At 37.0% G+C, this 21,652-nt stretch overlaps 1 protein-coding gene across 4 annotated transcripts in view; it reads left to right on the top strand.

The window, feature by feature from the left end:
- Window positions 1-21,652, top strand: part of cdkal1 (CDK5 regulatory subunit associated protein 1-like 1) — a 395,716-nt gene that overhangs the window by 150,293 nt on the left and 223,771 nt on the right. For all 4 annotated transcript variants that reach the window (XM_051866817.1, XM_051866814.1, XM_051866815.1 and 1 more), the window contains exon 7: window positions 2,253-2,373. In XM_051866817.1, the coding sequence (XP_051722777.1) occupies window positions 2,253-2,373 (121 nt within the window). The remainder of the gene's footprint in view (window positions 1-2,252; window positions 2,374-21,652) is intronic.

Raw genomic sequence — 21,652 nt, 5'->3', positions numbered from 1 at the left:
TCTTGAACAACAGACAGCGTCAGAAGCATCTCGCCTGGGCTAAAGACAAAAAGGACTGGACTGCTGCTGAGTGGTCCAAAGTTATGTTCTCTGATGAAAGTAAATTTTGCATTTCCTTTGGAAATCAGGGTCCCAGAGTCTGGAGGAAGAGAGGAGAGGCACACAATCAAACACATTGCTTGAGGTCCAGTGTAAAGTTTCCACAGTCAGTGATGGTTTGGGGTGCCATGTCATCTGCTGGTGTTGGTCCACTGTGTTTTCTGAGGTCCAAGGTCAACGCAGCCGTATACCAGGAAGTTTTAGAGCACTTCATGCTTCCTGCTGCTGACCAACTTTATGGAGATGCAGATTTCATTTTCCAACAGGACTTGGCACGTGCACACAGTGCCAAAGCTACCAGTACCTGGTTTAAGGACCATGGTATCCCTGTTCTTAATTGGCCAGCAAACTCGCCTGACCTTAACCCCATAGAAAATCTATGGGGTATTGTGAAGAGGAAGATGCGATATGCCAGACCCAACAATGCAGAAGAGCTGAAGGCCACTATCAGAGCAACCTGGGCTCTTATAACACCTGAGCAGTGCCACAGACTGATCGACTCCATGCCACGCCGCATTGCTGCAGTAATTCAGGCAAAAGGAGCCCCAACTAAGTATTGAGTGCTGTACATGCTCATACTTTTCATGTTCGTACTTTTCAGTTGGCCAAGATTTCTAAAAAATCCTTTCTTTGTATTGGTCTTAAGTAATATTCTAATTTTCTGAGATACTGAATTTGGGATTTTCCTTAGTTGTCAGTTATAATCATCAAAATTAAAAGAAATAAACATTTGAAATATATCAGTCTGTGTGTAATCAATGAATATAATATACAAGTTTCACTTTTTGAATGGAATTAGTGAAATAAATCAACTTTTTGATGATATTCTAATTATATGACCAGCACCTGTATAATGAACAACAATGGCCATTATAACAGTATATGAAGTTTGTACAATAGGAAATAAACATAAGCAAACAGTTCAGTCAAACATACAAAAGCAGCGCTCTAGTTAGTACAGGATTTAAGTTTAATGTAAATATAAAGTTATGAAACTTAATATAGCTTTTAAGCCAAATCTATTTGCTCTGGAACAAGTAATAGATTAAAAAGAACAAAGATTTCCCGTTTGATATACCCAAAACGAATTTTACCTCTTTTAAATACTATCTATATAAGAGCCAGCAGCAAATTCAAGAAGGACTGGCCAAGATGAAGATGTTCTCTACGGGTACATGAACGCTTAACGGCTGCTGACGGCCTGGAACTCACATCTCCGAAAGCGTCTAAACAAATTTTCAAATAGGTGCTATGTTTACCTATAAATCACTTATTTGACATCTAAAGAACTACATTCCTGACTAAAAAACTATTAAAACTACATTCCGTTATATAACAGTGTACTATCTAAAATAACAGTGTACTATCTGTACAAATATGGTGGGTTTGCGGTCTGCCATGGCACTCGTTGTGAGAGTGCTGAAAGCCGTGTGATTCAAACGGTTGAATCGGTTGAATTGGTGAAACGGTTCCTGTGGCGTTACTGGTAGAATATTGTATTGGCTAGAAAAAACCCTCAGCCAATCAGATGCAAGGACCAGAAAGAACTGTTGTATATATGTATAAACAAATAATTATATATGTATATATCATCAAAATTAATAATCATTTTTATTTGTAGCCCCTATCATGAGACATCAGAATGCTTGAGAATTGTTGTGTGAATAAAACGATTTCCCATGGACTGTGATTTGGTGTGAGTGTGCGGTTCAGAGAGCTCTCGATCTCTCCTCATTGTTATTGCTGCCACCAGAGGAATCTGAGAGTTCATTTCCATGGTGTTGTGTTGTTTGAAGGTGTGTGAGAACATCTGGAGGGTTAAGCTCAGGGTTTCTCATTGTTTTTTTTGCTCTAAAATCAGGATCATTCATGGTCACGTCTCATTATCTGTTCCATCCGTTCCTTTCTCTCTCTCTCACCCATATGCTCTCAGCTCAGTCAGCATGTGGCAGACCCTCTCTAATGGCTTGAACATCTATAGGCATTCTGGGGAAATGGCAGCACGTGGCCAGTCTCTTGTGGCCTAAAGTTAATGTGTGATTGTTGGAACGGAACACAATCCTTTATTCTCTTTGGCATCAATCTGTATTCATGGCTGGCGGCATGATGATTCTGTTCCATTCCTCATGTGTGACGCTGTGTTTGTGTTCAAGGTCACTCTGTTCGTCTGCTGGGTCAGAAGAAGGAGAAAGGGAAACGACTGGGAGGAGCGCGGCTGGATTTGCCCAAGATCAGGAAGAACCCTCTGATTGAAATAATTTCCATCAATACAGGGTAAGCTGTGTTCCGTGTGTGTGTTTGTGTGCGCACGTTTTTGTGACATTTCAGGACACAAATTTGTATAATGACAGGGGTATGACATAGGTATTACAAGGAGAGGGTGACTTATGAGGACATTACCCCATGTCCCTGTGTGTGTGTGCGCTCGTGCGCGCGTGCGTGTGTGCGTGTGTGTGTGTTCGTACCTAATTGACCAAATTGACATTTGTACCCATAAGTGAGCTAAACCTGTCAAAATCTCCAAAAATCTTCCTCATTTGTAAAAAATAGTATAAAAAATAATTCCTGTTGATGTTTGGTGTAATGACAGTATGAAGTCATCAACACTTAATGCTGGATTATAGAAGCATTGTTTAAGCTGTTCATATTTTTTTTTTCATTAGGAATGATGTACCTCAGGAACTGATGGTCTGTGTTAATGGTGACTTTATTTACTGCTCTACAGCCTTGACTAATGTGTCTGAATCGAGAAGTGGTTCTATTCATTTATCAGTACTAGAGCACAGGTCCCACATCATATTTTGATGCTCTTTTTTTGATACTGTAATGGATATATGGATAGGCTACTGTATAATTATTTACCTGTAGTACAGAGTCATTCATCGTTGCTTCATTGTTGACAAACAATAGAGGACCTTTGCATGTTTGTTTTCTGTTTTATAAGATGTCACTTTACAGTGTGAGAAACCGCTACGAACAATTCAGTGCATGGTTGAACTGTCTGAATGAATCAAACTGAATCAAACAACTTTAGAGCTTTCTGCAAACCAGTTCGACCAAATAGTTGGAGATATATTCACAAATTTGTAATCACCTGTTCTGATACTAAACAGCTGATAAAAATCACACATGACATGTTTGCTGAAATATTATCAGGGAAAGTGATTCGCAGGTCTGTATACTTGCTCTATTGTCAGGCAAAGGATTTATCATTAATGTTTTACTGGGGCACAGAGGTATTTCACTGGGGCTCGTTCATCAGTAAAATGGGTCTATCAATTCACCTGGTTGAATCCCGGTCTTTCAAAGTTCAAGAAGAAATTCTGCTGATGAAGTATAGAAGAAGGTGATCTCTGTGCCATTAGTGTCACCAAATAATTCTGCCACAAATAATGTACCATCTGGATACCTTTGACACAGTCATAACAGCATTGCTTAGTGATTTAGGACACAGTGATCCTGATCTTGTGTGTGATGTTTGGCAGAGTGTGTTCACATTGACTGTATTGGTTTTACACTTCAGGCTGATGACTGGGTTTTACTACCTTCAGTGAATTGACAGCCAGACCTGAGCTTTCAACACACCATAAACCGTTTTGATGTATTCATCAGTGTCATATTGTTTGTGTCACTGACAGATTCTTAATCATTGGCATCCAGTGGTGTCAGTGCTGCAGAAGAAACCTGAGCGCTGTCGGTCCCTTGTTTGCAGACCTCCAGAGGTCTATCGCTCTTGGTCGTGTCTGCCGCTTCTAATCTGCCTGTTTGTTCGACAGAATTCAACAAATTCCCCAGCATGCCGGTGGCTTAATTAGAAACTCATTGCTTAGCGCCACTTGGAAGCAAATGAGTTGCAAATGATAACACCTCAAATCATCCTGGGAGAACATGCTGTTTGGGGACTTTGTAAATTTCTTCTGTGTTTTCTGTACAGTGAAGTTTGTATATTACTGAGGACTTTCTCCCAAGGATTTTCTAAATAAAAACTGTCGGAGCAAAGTGTAGATGCTAGTCATGTGTTTAAGGTTGTTTATTGAAGGAACTTAATTATCTGTCTCATACATATTGTCATAAAGAGCTCTAGCCCTTCACTATTAGCCTGATGCTAATTTAGCAGCAACCTCATGTGATGATCCTGAGCTCTTCTCAAACAGCCTAACAGGGAACTAACAGGGATTGTTCACCCAAAAATTAACATTCTGTCATCAATTAGTCACTGCCATGTCATTCCAGACCCATAAAACTTTTGTTCATCTTCGGAACCCAAATGAATATTTGTGATTTTAATGAAATCTGATTTCTGTCTCTCCATTCAAAGTCTATTCATCCAAAACTCAGATGCTTCAAAACGTTCGTAAAGAGATTGTAAAATAAATCCATATGAATCGAGTGGTTTAGTCTTCTGAAGAGACACATTCACTTTATATGATGGACAGATTTAATTTAGGCTTTTATTCGTGTATAAACATTGATCAGCGAACATGCGCATAGCACTCAAATTTGGTAAACGTAGCTCAACTGTACTTACTTGACACTCGAGAACAAACCTCATTGGTTCTTGTGGAAGCTCAAACCTCTGACGTGACATACAAGAATGAGCCTCATTGGTTCTCATGTGTCAAGCAAGCATGCTGATCTTCCGTTTACTGTATTTTAAGTGCTCTATGTAATTTTGCTGATCAATGTTTATATGTGAATAAAATCTGTTCATCGTTGAGATATTGATGACAAAATTTTCATTTTTGGGTGAACTAAGTCTTTAAGGTGATAAAACTGAACTTTTACTTGCCCTTGTGTTGTTCCAAACCTGTATGACTTTTTTCTTCAGAATATGTTTTGAGAAATGTTTGTTTTTTGTCCATACATTGAAAGTCAGTAGTTACCAAAAACGTTTGGTCCCCTACATTCTTTAAAATATCTTCTTTTATGTTATACAAGTTTGGAACAGCATGATGGTGAGTAAATGATGACAGAAAGATAATTTAAGTAAAACCTAATTTCATAGGATCTTTGAGCGCTAAATTTACTGAGCCTCACTACTGTCATGTAATGTGTTTTTGTGCCATAACAGGAGCGTTTTTTTTTTTTTTTTTTTTGCACGGAAGTGGTCTCTATACATCCTATGCAGGAACCATAATGCACACTCTCAGGACAGTAATTATATGGATGCAGACTTCAAACTATAGCCCAGTTATAGCACTTGTTCATGTGACGGATGGTTTCCCATTTTTTATTATATAATTCTGTTTACAAGCGCCCGTTTGAGACAGTTATGTTTTTTTTTTTTGTTTTTTTGTTTTTTTTTTTTCCCTCTTCCTTTCTCTTTGTCCAGTCTGCCATGGTGCTGACTTTAAAGCAGACTTTCACCTCACTGTTAACATGACACTGTCATCTGGAAACAAAAATTCAGGGCGACATTAGAGACAGAAGACTTCAGCCATATTCATGATACAAATTTAAGTTCATGCAAAATGTTGCTCACGTTAAGCAGCAGAGATTTTCATGAGAGATTAGCTGTTTTCATTCTCTGTGTGGATGTGTGCCGTCTCTCCTCACCATATAAAATTTAGTTTATCATTGTGCTCATGAGATAATGAGTCATTGCTATGGTAACCAAACTAAACACTAAAGTTTTTCTAGGATGGGATGTTTGAACAGTTTTCGGCATAAATAAAGAGCCACTTCTTTTCCTTTTTTATTTACCCCTAAATAAAAAATAGGGGTAAATAAAAAAATAAAAAAATAATAATAATAAAAAAAAAAGATAAATCCCTGCACAATTTCTACAAGGATGTACAAAATAAACCTAAACATATAAAACTTACCAAACCATGCAACACGTAATTAGATACTAGGTGAAATTTACATAGCTCAGATCTCACCCTAACACCACTCTCAGCCCACTCCCAACATGCAACAAAGAGAGAAAGAAAGATAAAAATAAAAATAAATAATGAGAATGAAGAAAGAATAAATAAATTAAAATTCTAGCACATACCTTTATCTAGTTCAGGCTGGTGGTGTTTGAGAACAAGCCACAACAACCAAAATAAGTACACTTTGATGAATGAATCAGAGTTTAAAGGGGTCATGAATTGAGAAATCAAATTTTCCTTGAGCTTTTGACATATAACAGGTCATCATACTACAAGAATATAGTGTAAGTTTCAGAACTAAAAACCTTCCTTTTTAGTCCAAAACTTTTAGTTTTTAGTTTTTATTTAAAAAAAAAAAAAAAAAAAAAAAAAAAAAACAGATTATGACTGGTTGTGGAATGTGCCTATTTATTGTGTCATAGATAGTTGAAAGACCACCTCTGCAGAAGATCAGCGCCTACTTATACATCGTTACCACTGTAGCCCCGCCCACTGATTCGCACATGACAAGTAGTAGGTAAATAACACGTGATGCTAACACTGGATTTTAAGCAAAATCCTAATATTAAAAAGCCCAAAAAACTCTTATAGATGAACATAAAAATGGATGTGGACAGAGTTATATGAGAACACTCATGATTAAATAAATGTTTAAAAACACTGTATATTTCACTACATTGCAGCAGCACAAAACCCTGCATCTTACCTTATGATGCTTAAATACAGTTTGGCGCTCAGGTGTAATGCCGATAAATGCTTAAATCAAGACCTCTATATTCAGGTTTTTATTTTTATTATTTATTTATTTATTTATTTTTGTCACTGATAAGGACTGTGTGGATAGTCAAAGGAACCAGTGTGGGCACTTCATCAAAATTCGTTAAATACAGCTACATTGGCCATGACTACTTCTTGACATGTACTGGATAACATCCTGATTAAACCTGCCAGATCCAACAAAAATACTGTTGGAAAACACTTTTATCAGAATAATTTCTCTTAAGCTTGCATGCATGTGTATTTTTGTAAAAGCATTATATTTACATTATATTTAGTAGAATGAATAGGTTCTATAGAGTAAATTACATCGTATCACTCGAACCCTGGGCAGTGATAGTCACAGAGCCGGTCACAATTAACAAAGCTAATTTTGCGATTTAAAACGTTATTAGGCTATCCAAAGTGATGGCCAATGGCTTTCCAACTAATGTAAAAAAAAAAAAAAAAAATTAAAAATCAATGTCTCGCATTGTCCCACAAAATCACATCTACTACTCTCCTGTCATTCTCTGCTTGCAGTGCATCAGTCATGCTTGTCAGGAAAGTGAGTGAAACACACACACAAACACATTTTTATCAAATTATATGTCATTAATAGGGTTCATGCGATTTAGTACGATTGCGTTCATATCAGCAGCGAACCGTACCGGAGTTCACATGAACCGTACCCCAGACCACCCTTTTTAAGCGAACTTGGGTACGGTTCTCACAAAGTTTTCACTGTCACTATTGCTTTGCTATAGATTGTTTAATATGTACGGATTATATGTATATGTCTAACCAAAATTACCAGTGATTTCTGATATGTAATGATTCATCTAGAGTCAGATGTTCTTTGTCTCAAAATAGTTTATTGTCAGTGACTAAAAAGTCAACTTCACATTGTTTCTCTTAGTAGGATGAAAATAATGTTATTTAATCTGTGATTAAATTATATAGAAAGCGATTTAAAAAAAAAAAAAAAAAAAAAAACTGGAGCTGTCATTCAAACAGCATGCACTGGAGCTGTCAATCAAACAGCGCGAGGTTATCGGTGACCGAGTTCTGGACTCTCGCCAAAACTCATGTTAAAATCAACAAATCTCTTATTTACATTATTGTGTTTGCACTGTTAGTTTTGATGAAAGCATTTGTTAGTGTGCAGAAATCAAGTTACAATGACGAGATCACTACATTCATGCACTCATGTCTGTGATTGGCTGTATGCTCATCACTGCAACATTTCATGCCATGATCTCAATATAATGCTATAATCAACACTTTTCACGATTAGTAGACTGTGAGAACTGTAATAGTAAAAATGTGCTAAAAGTTTTCAAGAGTACCACATTTAAAGGTGGGATAAGTAGATTTTCAAAAATGCTGTTTGACATTGTTGATATATGAAATCAACCCAAACAAACCCACCCCTTTCTTCATTGCTCCGCCTCCAAAAAATGAACATACAGTACACAAGAGTAAATACAAACAATAGTTCGTTGTTAGTTGCCAACAGCACAGCAGCTCATGACACACAAACCCAGTGTTACTCACATGTAAAGCGGTATCAAAGCAGCCTCCACATCTGTTTTCAGACCTTCCCACTTAGCTCTTGATAAGCGGGAAGGTCTGTTCGTTCATGCTATGAAATAAACAATACCTTTACAAAAATGCTACTACTCAGTCATGTGTTCAGCTACGGTAAAGCTTTAATCAGAACACTATGGGGCAGCAGTAACATTTACAAGTGACAGCATATCTAAACACTTTGACACAAATACAAACAAAAATACGTCCATTACGTCCATTAAACGTCCATTAAAAGCTGTGCTTGCAGAGGTTCTGCTTGATCCTCTCCATCATTACTGCTATCTGGGTCTGATTCGGGCTCAAATTGATACGGCAATATTGACGCTATTATTTACATTTCCACCGAAGCAAAGACTGGACTTTGACCGAAGCACATGCAACGTTTGCCTGTAATGGTAAGGGGCGTGGCGTTTCTGGACAACGTGAATCGTGACAACGTATTCCGGACAGCAAATCACAATACACAGGGCCAGCTAACCAATCTCAGTCCATTGCATATTTCTGAGGGAGGGGCTTCATAAAACCAGGAACTCAACAGAGCGTTTTTAGGAGAAGGGAAACAGCGGTGTAAAATAAAGGTAAATATATGAAAAATACACTTATATTCGTATATTGGACACTGTTCATCAAGGTATACGTCTATCTCTTGGAGCCTTCAGAACATCACCAATTCAAAGTTTGTATATTGAGGCAAATGAACCCTCCCTGGAGAATAGACGTCTTAAATTAGCCCTGCAATACTCAACAAAGTTATCGACCAACATAAATAATCCAGTTTACCAAGCAGTTTTTTTTAATTTTTTTTTAATTTATTTTTTTACCTAAGTTCTCTTTATTATGACAAAAAACCAAGGAGTATTCGTCCTTTCGGACTGCGGATTAGACCCCACCTGGAAAAAATATAAAAGTTGATTTAAATGTATTGAGCCAGACACACTTTTGTAGTATTCCCCCTTGGAATTTCAAAAAAAAAAAAACAACAACAACAACAAAAAAAAAACAGTCATAATTATGGATTTAACAAGAAACAAATCTCAAACCCATCCAAATGATTACCACAAACAATTTTTAAGTATCAGAGAAAGTTTTCCATCATATATCCCAATTTATACAGATGGGTCAAAGACTGAAGAACATGCTTCATCTGGCTTTGTGGTCAATCATCAGAAAAGTGGAGTACAGATTCCTCATTGTAGTTCAGTTTTCACTGCAGAAGCCAGTGCTATCATTTTGGCATTACAGCATATTAAAATTTCTCAGCAGCAAATTTCCTATTAATGACAGACTCAAAATCTTGTCTTCAGACTCTGGCATCTTCCAAATTTGAACACCCAGCATTTGTGGAAATTTTAAATAATTTGCAGTTCTTGGAGGCACAGAATTAAGTCATTTTTCGTTGGGTACCAGGTCATTGTGGTATTTACAGGGAATGAACAAGCTGATGCAGCGGCTAAGGAAGCTTCATCTTCAGAGCTCAAAAAATGCCCAATTCCACCTTCAGATCTCAGACCTATTATAAATACTTACATTTGTAAGAAATGGCAAACTGAATGGGATAAATATACAACAAACAAACTTGATAAAATCAATCCTGTGGTTGGTGCAAAACATACATTCATGATGTTCTCTTCAAATTAAAATTAAACTTGAAGTCAAGATGTAAACATGACATCTAGGGCTGTAACGATTCCTCGATTAAATTTGAATACTCGATTTAAAAAAAATCCTCGATTTCAATTTACCTGTGTCGAGTAACCCGTAAAATACCGGAAGTGGTGCTTTTCATGGAAGAGAATCCATGAAACGCATTATTAGACCGTTTTCTAAGGCTGCACGATATCAAACCCGTTTAAAATCATCATAAAGCATAATGCTATTGTGAATTTACAAAGGCTGTGAATTAATTAAATAAATGTATGTGCTGCAGGTTTAATATTTATGCGCTGTAATTATTTACATGCATGTAGGTTATCTACGTGTCAGAGCGGCTCCGTTCACAGTAAATGCAGCTTCACGTGAACTGTTATCATTTATATTAGTGGCGCGTCTCAAACTCCATCTCTGCATATGCTGTGAGTTTGGATTGCTTTTAACGTTCATCTAGAAACGCAATGTGCGACATTTAATCAGATTTGTAAGATAAGTCATCCATAAACCTTAGCAAACACAGGAGAATACATTATACAGTATGTTTCTACTTAGTGCAATGTTCTAAGTGCTCGTCGCGATTTCAAAATAAAAGTTTAAGCCCTTGTTTAAGTCCACATGTTCTTGTTCAAGAAATTACAGTGGTTGTAGTAGTGTTGTCAAAAGTACCGGTACTTTGGTACCAAGTCGGTACTGAAATTTTGAAAATGTGACGATACCAGTATTTCTGTAGTACCGGGAGTACCGAGTATCCGGGTATATTCGGTACCCACTGATAGGACTGTGGCAGTATTTACGTGAACGAGTGAAGCACAAAGCTTTGTTTATGAAAAAATAATAGGTTAGCTATTAAATGTGACATCGCAGCCATGGAAACATTTTAGTTCATGCCGAATGAGAGAGGTACGTGAGTCCATAAATTTAAGCTTTGTTGGGTTTGTATTCTGTTTTAAGAATCGCGATCTGGTCACCCGATTATCAGAGAATTTAACAATATTCCATTAGTTATTCCACTAGACATGGAATCTCTGTTTATTTTCCCAAATCTTCACTCACGCAGGGGATTATAAACGTTTCTTCCTTTCGTTCGCTTTTAGGCCTCTATTTGCATTCTTTACCGTGGTAAAGTAGAAGAAACACCGTAGGACAGAAACCTTTTTGCTTACACGTCAATTTCTGTTTAACACAGTTTGCGCTTGTTATTAGACTTAAGGCACATCAAGTTGATAGCGCGTTTCACACGCTGGTGATTTTTAGTTTCGCTTTCTCTGGCAGCACTAAATCAAACATAGCCTGAATGTCTTGAACCTGCGGAGGATAAAACTCGCTCTTCAGACCTTTTACAAGTGTCAGTTGCTTGTAACATCAGGAGATAACATGAAGATATTATTAAAGAGAAATGGTCTCTTTCCTGCTCGTGTCCCACATCCCTCTCAAAGCGCAGAGCGGTAGGCTATATGACGCATCTTTGTGTGGAAATAAAAAATGAATGTTTTTTAGAATAATACTTCACTTTCTTATTATTTAGGTTACCATTATTTACTGATATTTATTTCATAGTTTTACAGGCTGTAGTGTGTCGTTTCACTGAAGGAATAGCTAAAATAAACACGCACTTCTGTTTCAAAATGGATGTTTGAGCATTTGTTTAGGCCTATTTATTTTTTTATATTTCAAAATTTATTTCATTGAGGCATATACACACACACACACTCCAAATATTTATATGTATGATTACCATCATATTTAATGTTTTTAAAAATAGGCTAGTTAAATAAAATAGTAAAATAGTTCCAACAGTTTTTCCTGTGGTACCGAAATTGGTACTGAGAACCGTAAATTTTTACTGGTATTGGTACCAACTACTGGAATTTTGGTACCGTGACAACAGGTTGTAGCATTTCTGTCATAAAGAAATGGCCAAATATTAAAGATTAATTGGACATTTGAAATAAATGTTGTAAGCCAATATTAAACAAGGATTAGATCGTGTTGTAAAGTCTAAAAACAATCGTCAGGCCACTAGCTCCCTCTGCGGGCATTTGTTATAATAAATAAAGAACATTAGTTGTACAGTTCAATACATTACGATACTTTACTTGAATCAATTATTATTGTGTTAGTGCTATTATATATTTATTTTAAGCCAAATGTGTAAATTAATGTTTTGTTGTGTAAGCACCTTTATAATGATCGTCATAGTTGAGGTATATGCGCGGCGAGCGCCGTCATGTTTGTTTATGCCACGGTCAGGAGAATAGATCTGTTGGATTACTCGAGTAATCGTTAGAATAATCGAACAATTACTCCATTACCAAAATAATCATTAGCTACAGCCCTAATAACATCACAATTGACTCTTTAAAACATGTTCCTGGTCTTATAGTGAATGCTCCATCAGTGTGCGTCAAAAGTATATTTCATGAAAGAGTATCAATCAATGAGTATATATTTTGAATAGTGTTAAAATTGTTTAATTCTTATTAATTTGATTATGCACTTATCCATTTTGTTGAGTGAGACAGCAGTACACTTGACAGAATTCAACAGAATTCAAACTGAATTCAAACAGAATTCAATCTTGTTGTAAAGCAGCTCTAACAAAAAAACAAACTTAAACAAACTAAAAACAATAGTGACATTGTTCAGCTGAAGTCAGTTCAATATTAAGTGCCCCCAACTAAGCAAGCCAAAGGCGACAGTGACAAGGAACCCAAACTCCATCAGGTGAGAACAAAAAAAAAACCTTGGGAGAAACCAGGCTCTGTCTGGGGACCAGTTCTCCTCTGGCCAAATGAACGAACATGGTGTGATTGATTCCAGACTGCATCACAAGTCAGATTGTGGATTGATAGCATTCAGAATATTTAATCCAGTTCCTTCTGCTTGAAGATCGGGATACATCAGGCCAGCATATGGAGAGAGGCAGAGTTGTTGCTGGCCTCTGCACACGGTCTGTGTAGAGGACTTGTCTTGTTCTCATGGTCTTTGCTGAGGATCTATGCTGATGGCTGTCAAGTCAATGAGGTCTTCACAAGGGATCTGTCTTTAGGGCTCGTCTAGTTTTTGTGGTCTCCGCCGACATTCAGGGCTGCATTGTGGTCATCTCAAGGCCCACCATCAAATATAGAGCCAAGTATCATCAGAGTAACAGTGAAAACTAATGTCAAGTTTCCTAATGATATCTCCAAAGGGTAGCATGTACAGTACAGGGTGAAAAGCAACTGTCCTAGTACTGAGCCTTGCGGTACTCCATACTGAACTTGTGATATGATACCTCTTCATTTATTGCTACAAATTGATGACGGTCAGATAAGTATGAACTATGTCAGTGCAAGTTCACTAACGGCAACATAATTTTTAAGCCAATTCAAAAGAATGTTGGTGTTGATAAATCAAATGCAGCACTATAGTCCAGTAACGCTAATAGAGAGATTAAACCACAATCGGATGATAAGAGCAAGTAATTTTGACCCGTGTTGGCAAAATGAGTCAAAATGCGCACAGGCTAATTGCGAGATACAAGCAAAACAAATTAAAAAATGTTGATTTTGGTCGAATTTGAGGTTTTCACAAAAATGAGTTCATTAAGCCCTCATCTAGCGATCCAAATGCTTCAAATAGCAATTAAACATCTAAAAGTATCTTTATTTGTATAATTTCTGAGATGAGTACCTTTCCTTTGTCCATGAAAAATGTAGTTTTTCTCTGCTCGCTTCACCACTCCCGCTTCCCCTCAACAGCTTCCTCATTAGTCCAAGTTTGGTATCGTTTTAAAGCGCAGCATTCCAACTTTGTGAGATTCATAGTGATTTTTTTGATGGCAAGAGTCTGAAACACTGAAATGTGATTTTCAAACTCATGCTGATGTAAACAAATCAATCTTACTCGCTCTGACTGACAGATCCGAAGCGCCTCAGACAGTGCACAATCCCGATATACACATATAAACAGAATTACAGTACTTCAAAATATTGAAGTGAAATATTGAAGAAAAAAAAAGTTGAGAGATTTCCATTTTGTTTTTTTTTTGTTTTGTTTTTTTTTAAATGAGAGATGTGTGTCTGTTACGTTATGTTAGGTTAATTGTATTATATTTTGTGCACAGCATTCGAATGAAGTTTATCAATAAATGTTAAAAGAACATGTAAGAACAAAATATGCTTTAAAAATTTTATCTATCCCAACCAACAGTTGTTTAAATCCATTTACTGATTGTTTCATTTTTATTTAATATTTTTATTTTTATATTATTGTTATTGGTTATATTTTTTCATTCATTATGTATTTGCTTTATTTTCCCCTTCATTTCATGTATCTGATCACGATCAGAGAATAGATTAAGGCAGTGGGATTGGATGGATAAAAATGTTTTCTTGTAGGCCTATATTATTTTATGTTCTTTCTTACGTATTCTTTTAACATTTATTGATAAACTTCATTCTAATGATGTTTATAGGAAACATCACATGCAATATAATATAATAGTAGGACTGTAATATAGGTTCAAAAATAATGTTTACTCCTCAAACTCGTCGCCACAAGAAATAGTTGTTCCCTCAACATAAGAAGTCATGGCCGCAAGAAAAATGTCGTTCCATCAACGTCAGATCTTGAGGCCATGACTTCACATCGCGTGGCCATAACATAAAGATGTTGTTTACTCGACAAAATTATCTCATGGCCACGACATTCCCACAAGTTAATATGATGAAATGAATTAATATTCTGTGGCCACGACGTATTATCACGTTCCCACGAGATTATATGTGTTGGCAATGACTAAACGAAGTGAACTGAACATGCCCCCTCTCGGTCGCGTATTAGATCACTGATATCACGGCTGTTGTATTTTACAGCGGTGTGGAGGGTGAGGCAGGATTGCAGGCAGCTTGTTTACTGGAGCCTGAAGCAGCTGGAATGATTTTTTGTAGAAGTTCAGTGTTGCTATAAAGCAAAGGTCAGATTAATAAATGAACTTTTCTCTTCCAGAAACACAAGTCACACAGGCCTCCTATCCTGTCATGACACTGATGGAGGCCGTTCACTCAGATGAGCCTGAATGAGTTTGCTGAATTGCTGCTACTGAACTGGATTTGCGCCTGTTCAAATAAAAGCTCTGGAGGCAAAACGCCTGGATTCTTCTGTGTACATTACTGGAACAAAGTCAACATCTCTTAAGAACTGTGAATATGCAATCTATCACAGTAATTCCAGTTAATTTTTCATTTTGTGATTAGTTAAAGTGGGGTATTGGGTGGTACTTTGTGGTCCGAGTTGCTTCTGCATACAGATAAGATACAGACAAGATACAGACTTACTTTTGCATTTGCAGTTTACAGAGGATTAGTGGATGTACAGACCGATGGTACGAAAGATAAATGCAGTTTTCATGCTAGGGCTGGGCGATATGACAAAAAAATAAAATCTTGATTTTTCAGAACGATTGACCGATTCACGATTTCGATTTCTTTTTAAATTTTTTTGTTTAACTAGTCAACTTAAAAACTTAACTACTATATGATTCAAGTAACATTCTCTTCTATTCTAAGTGCACCACACCTGAAGTGATCAACATGGTGTAAATGTAAAACAAATGACTTATTTGTTAAATATCTTTGCAGAAAATATGCATGTAATATGAAGGCAAATGTTGTACAAACGTAACTTAAACACATCCTATGTACTCAGAACTAATATAAAATAAGAAATAGACATGTGCTGGTATACGGTAATACAATATATCACAATAATGAACATGCACAATATTGTTACGGTGGGCACTTCAAAATACAGTGAATAATTATTTATTATGAATTATTCTGATTTTTAGAATGCATTTTAAGAATACTTTACGCATCAACCGTTTAAAATACACAGCACTGCTGTATGCTGCATCAAAGAGGCACATGCACTGATGTAAACAAGCCCAATACTCATGAGAAGTGCACACTAACAGTGCAAACTAACGCCATGCTTCCTAATGATATCTCCCAAGGGTAGCATGTACAGAGTGAAAAGCAGTGGTCCTAGTACTGAGCCTTGCGGTACTCCATATTGAACTTGTGATCGATATGACATCTCTTGGTTTAATACTACAAACTGGTAACAGTCAGACAAGTATGATTTGAACCATGCCAATGCAATTCCACTAATGCCAACATAATTTTCAAGTCTAATCAAAAGAATATTGTGGTTGATAGTGTCAAAAGCAGCACTGAGATCTAGTAACACTAATAGAGAGATACAGCCATGATCGGATGATAAGAGCAAATCATTTGTAACTCTAATGAGAGCAGTTTCAGTACTATGGTACAGCCTAAATCCTGACTGGAAATCCTCACAGATACCATTTCTTTCCAAGAAGGAACGTAGTTGCGATGATACTGCCTTTTCTAGTATTTTTGACAGAAAAGGTAGGTTTGAGATCAGCCTGTAATTGACTAATTCATCAATTAATTCATCAGGATCAAGTTGTGTTTTTTTAATAAGAGGTTTAACAATAGCCAGCTTAAAAGTTTTCGTATCCGAGTGATAAAGATGAATTAATGATATTAAGAAGAGGATCTATGACCTCTGGAAGCATCTTTCAATAACTTAGTCGGTATAGGGTCTTACATGTTGTTAATTTTGATGATTTAACAAGTTTAGAGAATTCTTCCTCTCCTATAGCAACGAATGAATTGAATTTTTCCTCAGGGACACTACAGTGCACTGTCTGACGCGATACTGTAGTAGACGGTTGCATGGTTATCATTTTCTCTCTAATATTGTCAATCTTGCAAGTAAAGAAGTTCATAAAGTCATTACTGCTGTGCTGTTTGGAAACATCAGAAGTTGAAGCTCGCTCTTGTTAATTTACCCACTGTATCAAATAAACACGTAGGGTTTGTTTTCTTCTAAGAGATTTGAAAAATAGTAGATCTAGCATTTTTTAAGGCCTTTCTCTACTCAATCATTCTCTCTCTCCACGAAATGCGAAAAACTTCTAGTTTTGTTTTCTTCCAGCTGCGCTCCATTTTTCTGGCAGCTCTCTTAAGAGCCCGAGTGTGCTCGTTGTACCACGGCGTTGGATTAGTTTCCTTAATCTTCTTTAAGCGCAGAGGAGCAACTGAGTCTAATGTGCTGGAAAAGAGAGATACTTTCTGTTGCAACATCAAGGTCTTCTAAGCTGTCTGGTATGCTAAGGTGATTAAACTTTTCAGGAAGATTATTTATAAAGCAATCTTTAGTGGTAGAAGTGATGGTTCTACCATATTTATGGCAGGGTGGCGGTTTTGCAGCCTTGGCTAAATGTAGTATACACAAGACTAAATAATGATCTGAGATCTCATCGCTCTGCTGCAGAATTTCGACTGTATCAATATCAATTCCATGTGACAATATTGGGTCTAAAGTATGTTAACGACAATGAGTAGGTCCTGACACGTGTTGTCTAACTCCAATAGAGTTTAGAATGTCTGTAAATGCCAAACCCAATGCGTCTTTTTCATTATCTACATGGATATTAAAATCACCAACAACAAGGACTTTATCCGCAGCTAGTATTAACTCTGATAGAAAATCAGCAAATTCTTTGATAAAGTCTGTATGGTACCCTGGTGGCCTGTATACAGTAGCCAGCACAAATGTCAACTTACATAACGTTACATAAAGCACCATCACTTCGAAGGAATTATATTTGAAAGACTTTTGAGTAATACTGTAGATATTACTATAAATTACAGCAACACCTCCCCCTTTGCCTTTCTGACGAGGATTGTGTTGATAATCGTAACCTTGAGGGCTAGACTCATTTAAAGTAACAAAATCATCTGGTTTTAGCCATGTCAAACACAGCAAATCTAGATTATTGTCTGTGATAATATAATTTACAATAAGTGCTTTTGAAGAAAGGGATCTAATATTTAGCAACCCAAGCTTCATCATTTGTTTATCAGTATTATCTCTGTTTTTTATTTGTTGAACATCAATTAAATTTTTACCCTTAAATGGGTTTGGAAGTTTTTTTGTATTTACTAATTTGGGGTACAGACACAGTCTCTGTGATAATATCTAGGTGAAAGAGTTTCTATGTGTTGGGATTTATCTGACTTCTGTGATGTGAGACAGCTAGCAGACGGTCAGTTTAGCCAGTCTGTCTGCTGCTTCCTGACCTGGGCCCCAGTTTGTCATGTTTCATCTGTAAGACTGTGCCATATTACTAGAGAGAAGAGCGGCACCCTCCCAGGAGGGATGGATACCATCTCTTTTCAACAGGTCAGGTCTGCCCCAAAAACTTTTCCAATTGTCTATGAAACCTATATTATTCTGCGGACACCACTTAGACAGCCAGCCATTGAGTGATGATAATCTGCTAACTATCTCATCACTCTGACGAACAGGAAAGGGACCAGTGCAAATTACTGTTTGTGACATTGTGCTTGCGAGTTCACACACCTCTTTAATGTTGATTTTAGTGATCTCCGACTGGCGAAGTCGAACATCCTTTGTGCCGACGTGAATAATAATCTTAGAGTATTTACGATTAGCATTAGCCTGCACTTTTAAATTTGCTTTAATGTCAGGTGCTCTGGCTCCTGGCAAACATGTGACTATGGTGGCTGGTGTCTCTATTTTCACGTTCCGTGTAAAATAATCGCCAATAACTAGGGCACTTTCAACAGGATTCTCGGTGGGTGCGTCACTGAGTGGGGACAACCTGTTTGATGTTCTAATCGGAACAGAAGAGTGGTGTTTTTCCCCGTGACTAGGCCTCTTCACAGTCACCCAGTTGCCCTGCTGCACGGGCTCTACAGCCGGAACCGAACAGAGTTCACTCTACAGCCGGAACATGTACAGAGTTCACCAAGCTAGTCGCATCCAGAACAATATCTAAAGCCCTTGCATTCTTGCTATCCTCAATTAAAGTTTGGATGCGCGTCTCTAATTCTGAGATTCTGTCTGTCAGCCTGACTATCTCTCTACATTTATCACATGCGTAAATCTCACCGCTGACAGAGAGAGATATACTATGCATGTGACAGGCAGTGCAAGTTACAAAAGGAGAGGATGACATGACTCACCGTGTTTGTAGAGTGATCCGACTTGCCACAGTTGTTTGATGGACTCGAGTCGTAGAAAAAGGAGCACACAAGAGAAAAGGACGGTTCATGGCCCGGATGACAAGCTAACTTCTAAAGCATTTATTAATCTTTGTTTCAACATTTAATAACACTTTATTAAAATCAAAAGTTGTACAGTGCTCAGTGTAAATGAGTACACCCACTTTGAAAAGTACAATTTTAAACTATCTCAATGAACACAAAACAATTTCCAAAATGTTGGCAAGACTAAGTTTTATATAACATCTGTTTAACTTATAACATGAAAGTAAGGTTAGTAATATAACTTAGAGAACAAAATTTTCAGTTTTACTCCAATTAGGGTGATGCAAAAATGAGTACACCCCACTGAAAGTTTCTGGAGCAAAATTTGTAGTCTAAAATTTTAGACTACAAATATCTAATTTAACAAGAATTCAACCACAGGTGAGTCTAATTATTCATTACACAGGTGTCCAGCAGACAGCTGACTATAAAAGGGTGTTAAAACCCCTTCCCATTTCATGCTGTCATCAATCGCACCACATGGAAGAGAAATGTCACAAGACATATGAAAGGAAATAATTTCTTTACACCAGAAAGGTGAAGGCTACAAAAAGATCAGCAAAGCTTTACTTATCAGTCAGAATACTGTAGCAAAAGTGGTACAAAAATTTAAAAAAGATGGAACTGCAACCATCTCACAGAGACGTCCAGGTCGTCCACAGAAGTTAACACCTCGAAAGGAGCGTCTTCTGATGAGAAGGGTTGAAGAAAATCGGCATGCAAGTTCACTGCAGTTATCTAAAGAAGTAGAAAGCCAAACTGGGGTGACTATTTCCTGTGACACAATACGGCGTACACTGCAGAGGAATGGCATGCATGGGTGCCATCCAGGAAAGAAGACTTTCCTAAAGCCCAGGCACAAAAAAGCCCAGGCACAAAAAAGCCCGCCTAGAGTTTGCCAGGGCCCATGCTGACAAAGATGAAAACTACTGGGACTCTATACTCTGGAGTGATGAGACCAAGATGAGTGTTTTAGGAACTGATGGCTTCAAAACTGTATGGCGTCGCAAAGGTTAGGAATACAAAGAAAAATGCTGCTGGTATCAGGGAGCTGCATTTCATTGATGGCATCATTAATTCACAGATGTACTGCTCTATATTGAAAGAGAAGATGCTACCGTCACTCCGTGCCCTTGGTCGTCGTGCACTTTTCCAACATGACAATGATCCTAAACACACATCTAAGGCCACTGTTGGATTTCTAAAGAAGAACAGGGTGAAAGTGATTCATTGGCTCCTGATCTGAACCCAATCGAACACCTATGGGGAATTCTGAAGAGACAAGTTGAGCATCACTCTCTATCCAGCATCCAGTCTCTAAAAGAGGTCATTCTTGAAGAATGGAAAAAGATAGATGTTGCAAAATGTCGCCAACTTGTTCATTCCATGCCTAGAAGACTTGGTGCTGTCATTAAAAATCATGGAGGCCATACAAAGTACTAGATGTAGTAGTTTTTGTTGTGGGGTGTACTCATTTTTGCATCACCCTAATTTGAGTAAAACTGAAAAATGTGTAATCTAAGTTATATTATTAACCTTACTTTCATGTTGTAAGTTAAACAGATGTTATATTAAACTTAGTCTTGTCAACATTTTGGAAATTGTTTGTGTTCTTTGAGATATTGTTTAAAATGTTACTTTTTAAAGGAGGTGTACTCATTTACGCTGAGCACTGTAATTGTTAACTGTATTATTAAATGGGCCTGAGCTAACATGAACATTGTATTTTTTGACTAACTTTAACAAAGAATAATAACTTCTGTAACAAATGTAGCTATTGCTCATTGTTAATGTTAATGAATTAATTAAAATTAACTAATGAGACCTTATTGTAAAGAGCTAATGTTCTTTATAATTTTTACACTTTAATCTGTTTGAAAAATGTTTACTTTATACATTTTTGTGTATTGCTTTATTGTATTTAAATGTTCAGTTCTTATTGTTACTAGAAAAAAGTTACTAAACCTGTTATAGTATGACAACACTTTTTTTGCAACGTATTTCAATATCGTGATAATACCGTATACCATGATAAAAGCTTCAGCAATTATCGCACCATGAAAATGTAATACCGTCACAGCAATAGAATAGCAATAAATAACACCAGTAATAGGCTATTATTAACAGCAAATGCTTTGTAAAAACAGAGTGTCTTATTTTTTTTCAACGCAATAATGCATTTCTGAGTGAGTAGCCGCTTAGACTAGTGATGTGTTCTACGTTCATAGAGCGTCACACGAGAGCGGTTAATCAGGCTAATCAGGTTAATCATTTTCTTCTCTTAAAGTCCTCCTGTGGTGAAAATCAAGTTTTTAATGTTTTTTTTTTTATATGTCTATGTGGTTTAAATATGCTTTAAGACAAACCATGTGCAAATTCATAAGTCAGCACCATTGCTGAGTATTTTCTGCAGTGAAAAAAAACACGTGGTTTGAAGTCGCTGGTGTTTGACGTCACAAACTACCTTGAAACCAATCATGTCAGCGTGCCACCAGGCTTTAGCATATTGTTAAGCATGACCGCTCTGAAGCA

The sequence above is a fragment of the Ctenopharyngodon idella genome, chromosome 16, assembly GCF_019924925.1.
Source record: "Ctenopharyngodon idella isolate HZGC_01 chromosome 16, HZGC01, whole genome shotgun sequence".
Lineage (NCBI taxonomy): Eukaryota > Metazoa > Chordata > Actinopteri > Cypriniformes > Xenocyprididae > Ctenopharyngodon > Ctenopharyngodon idella.
Note: the sequence above shows the minus strand (reverse complement) of the source record. Positions and strands in the feature narration are given on the sequence as shown.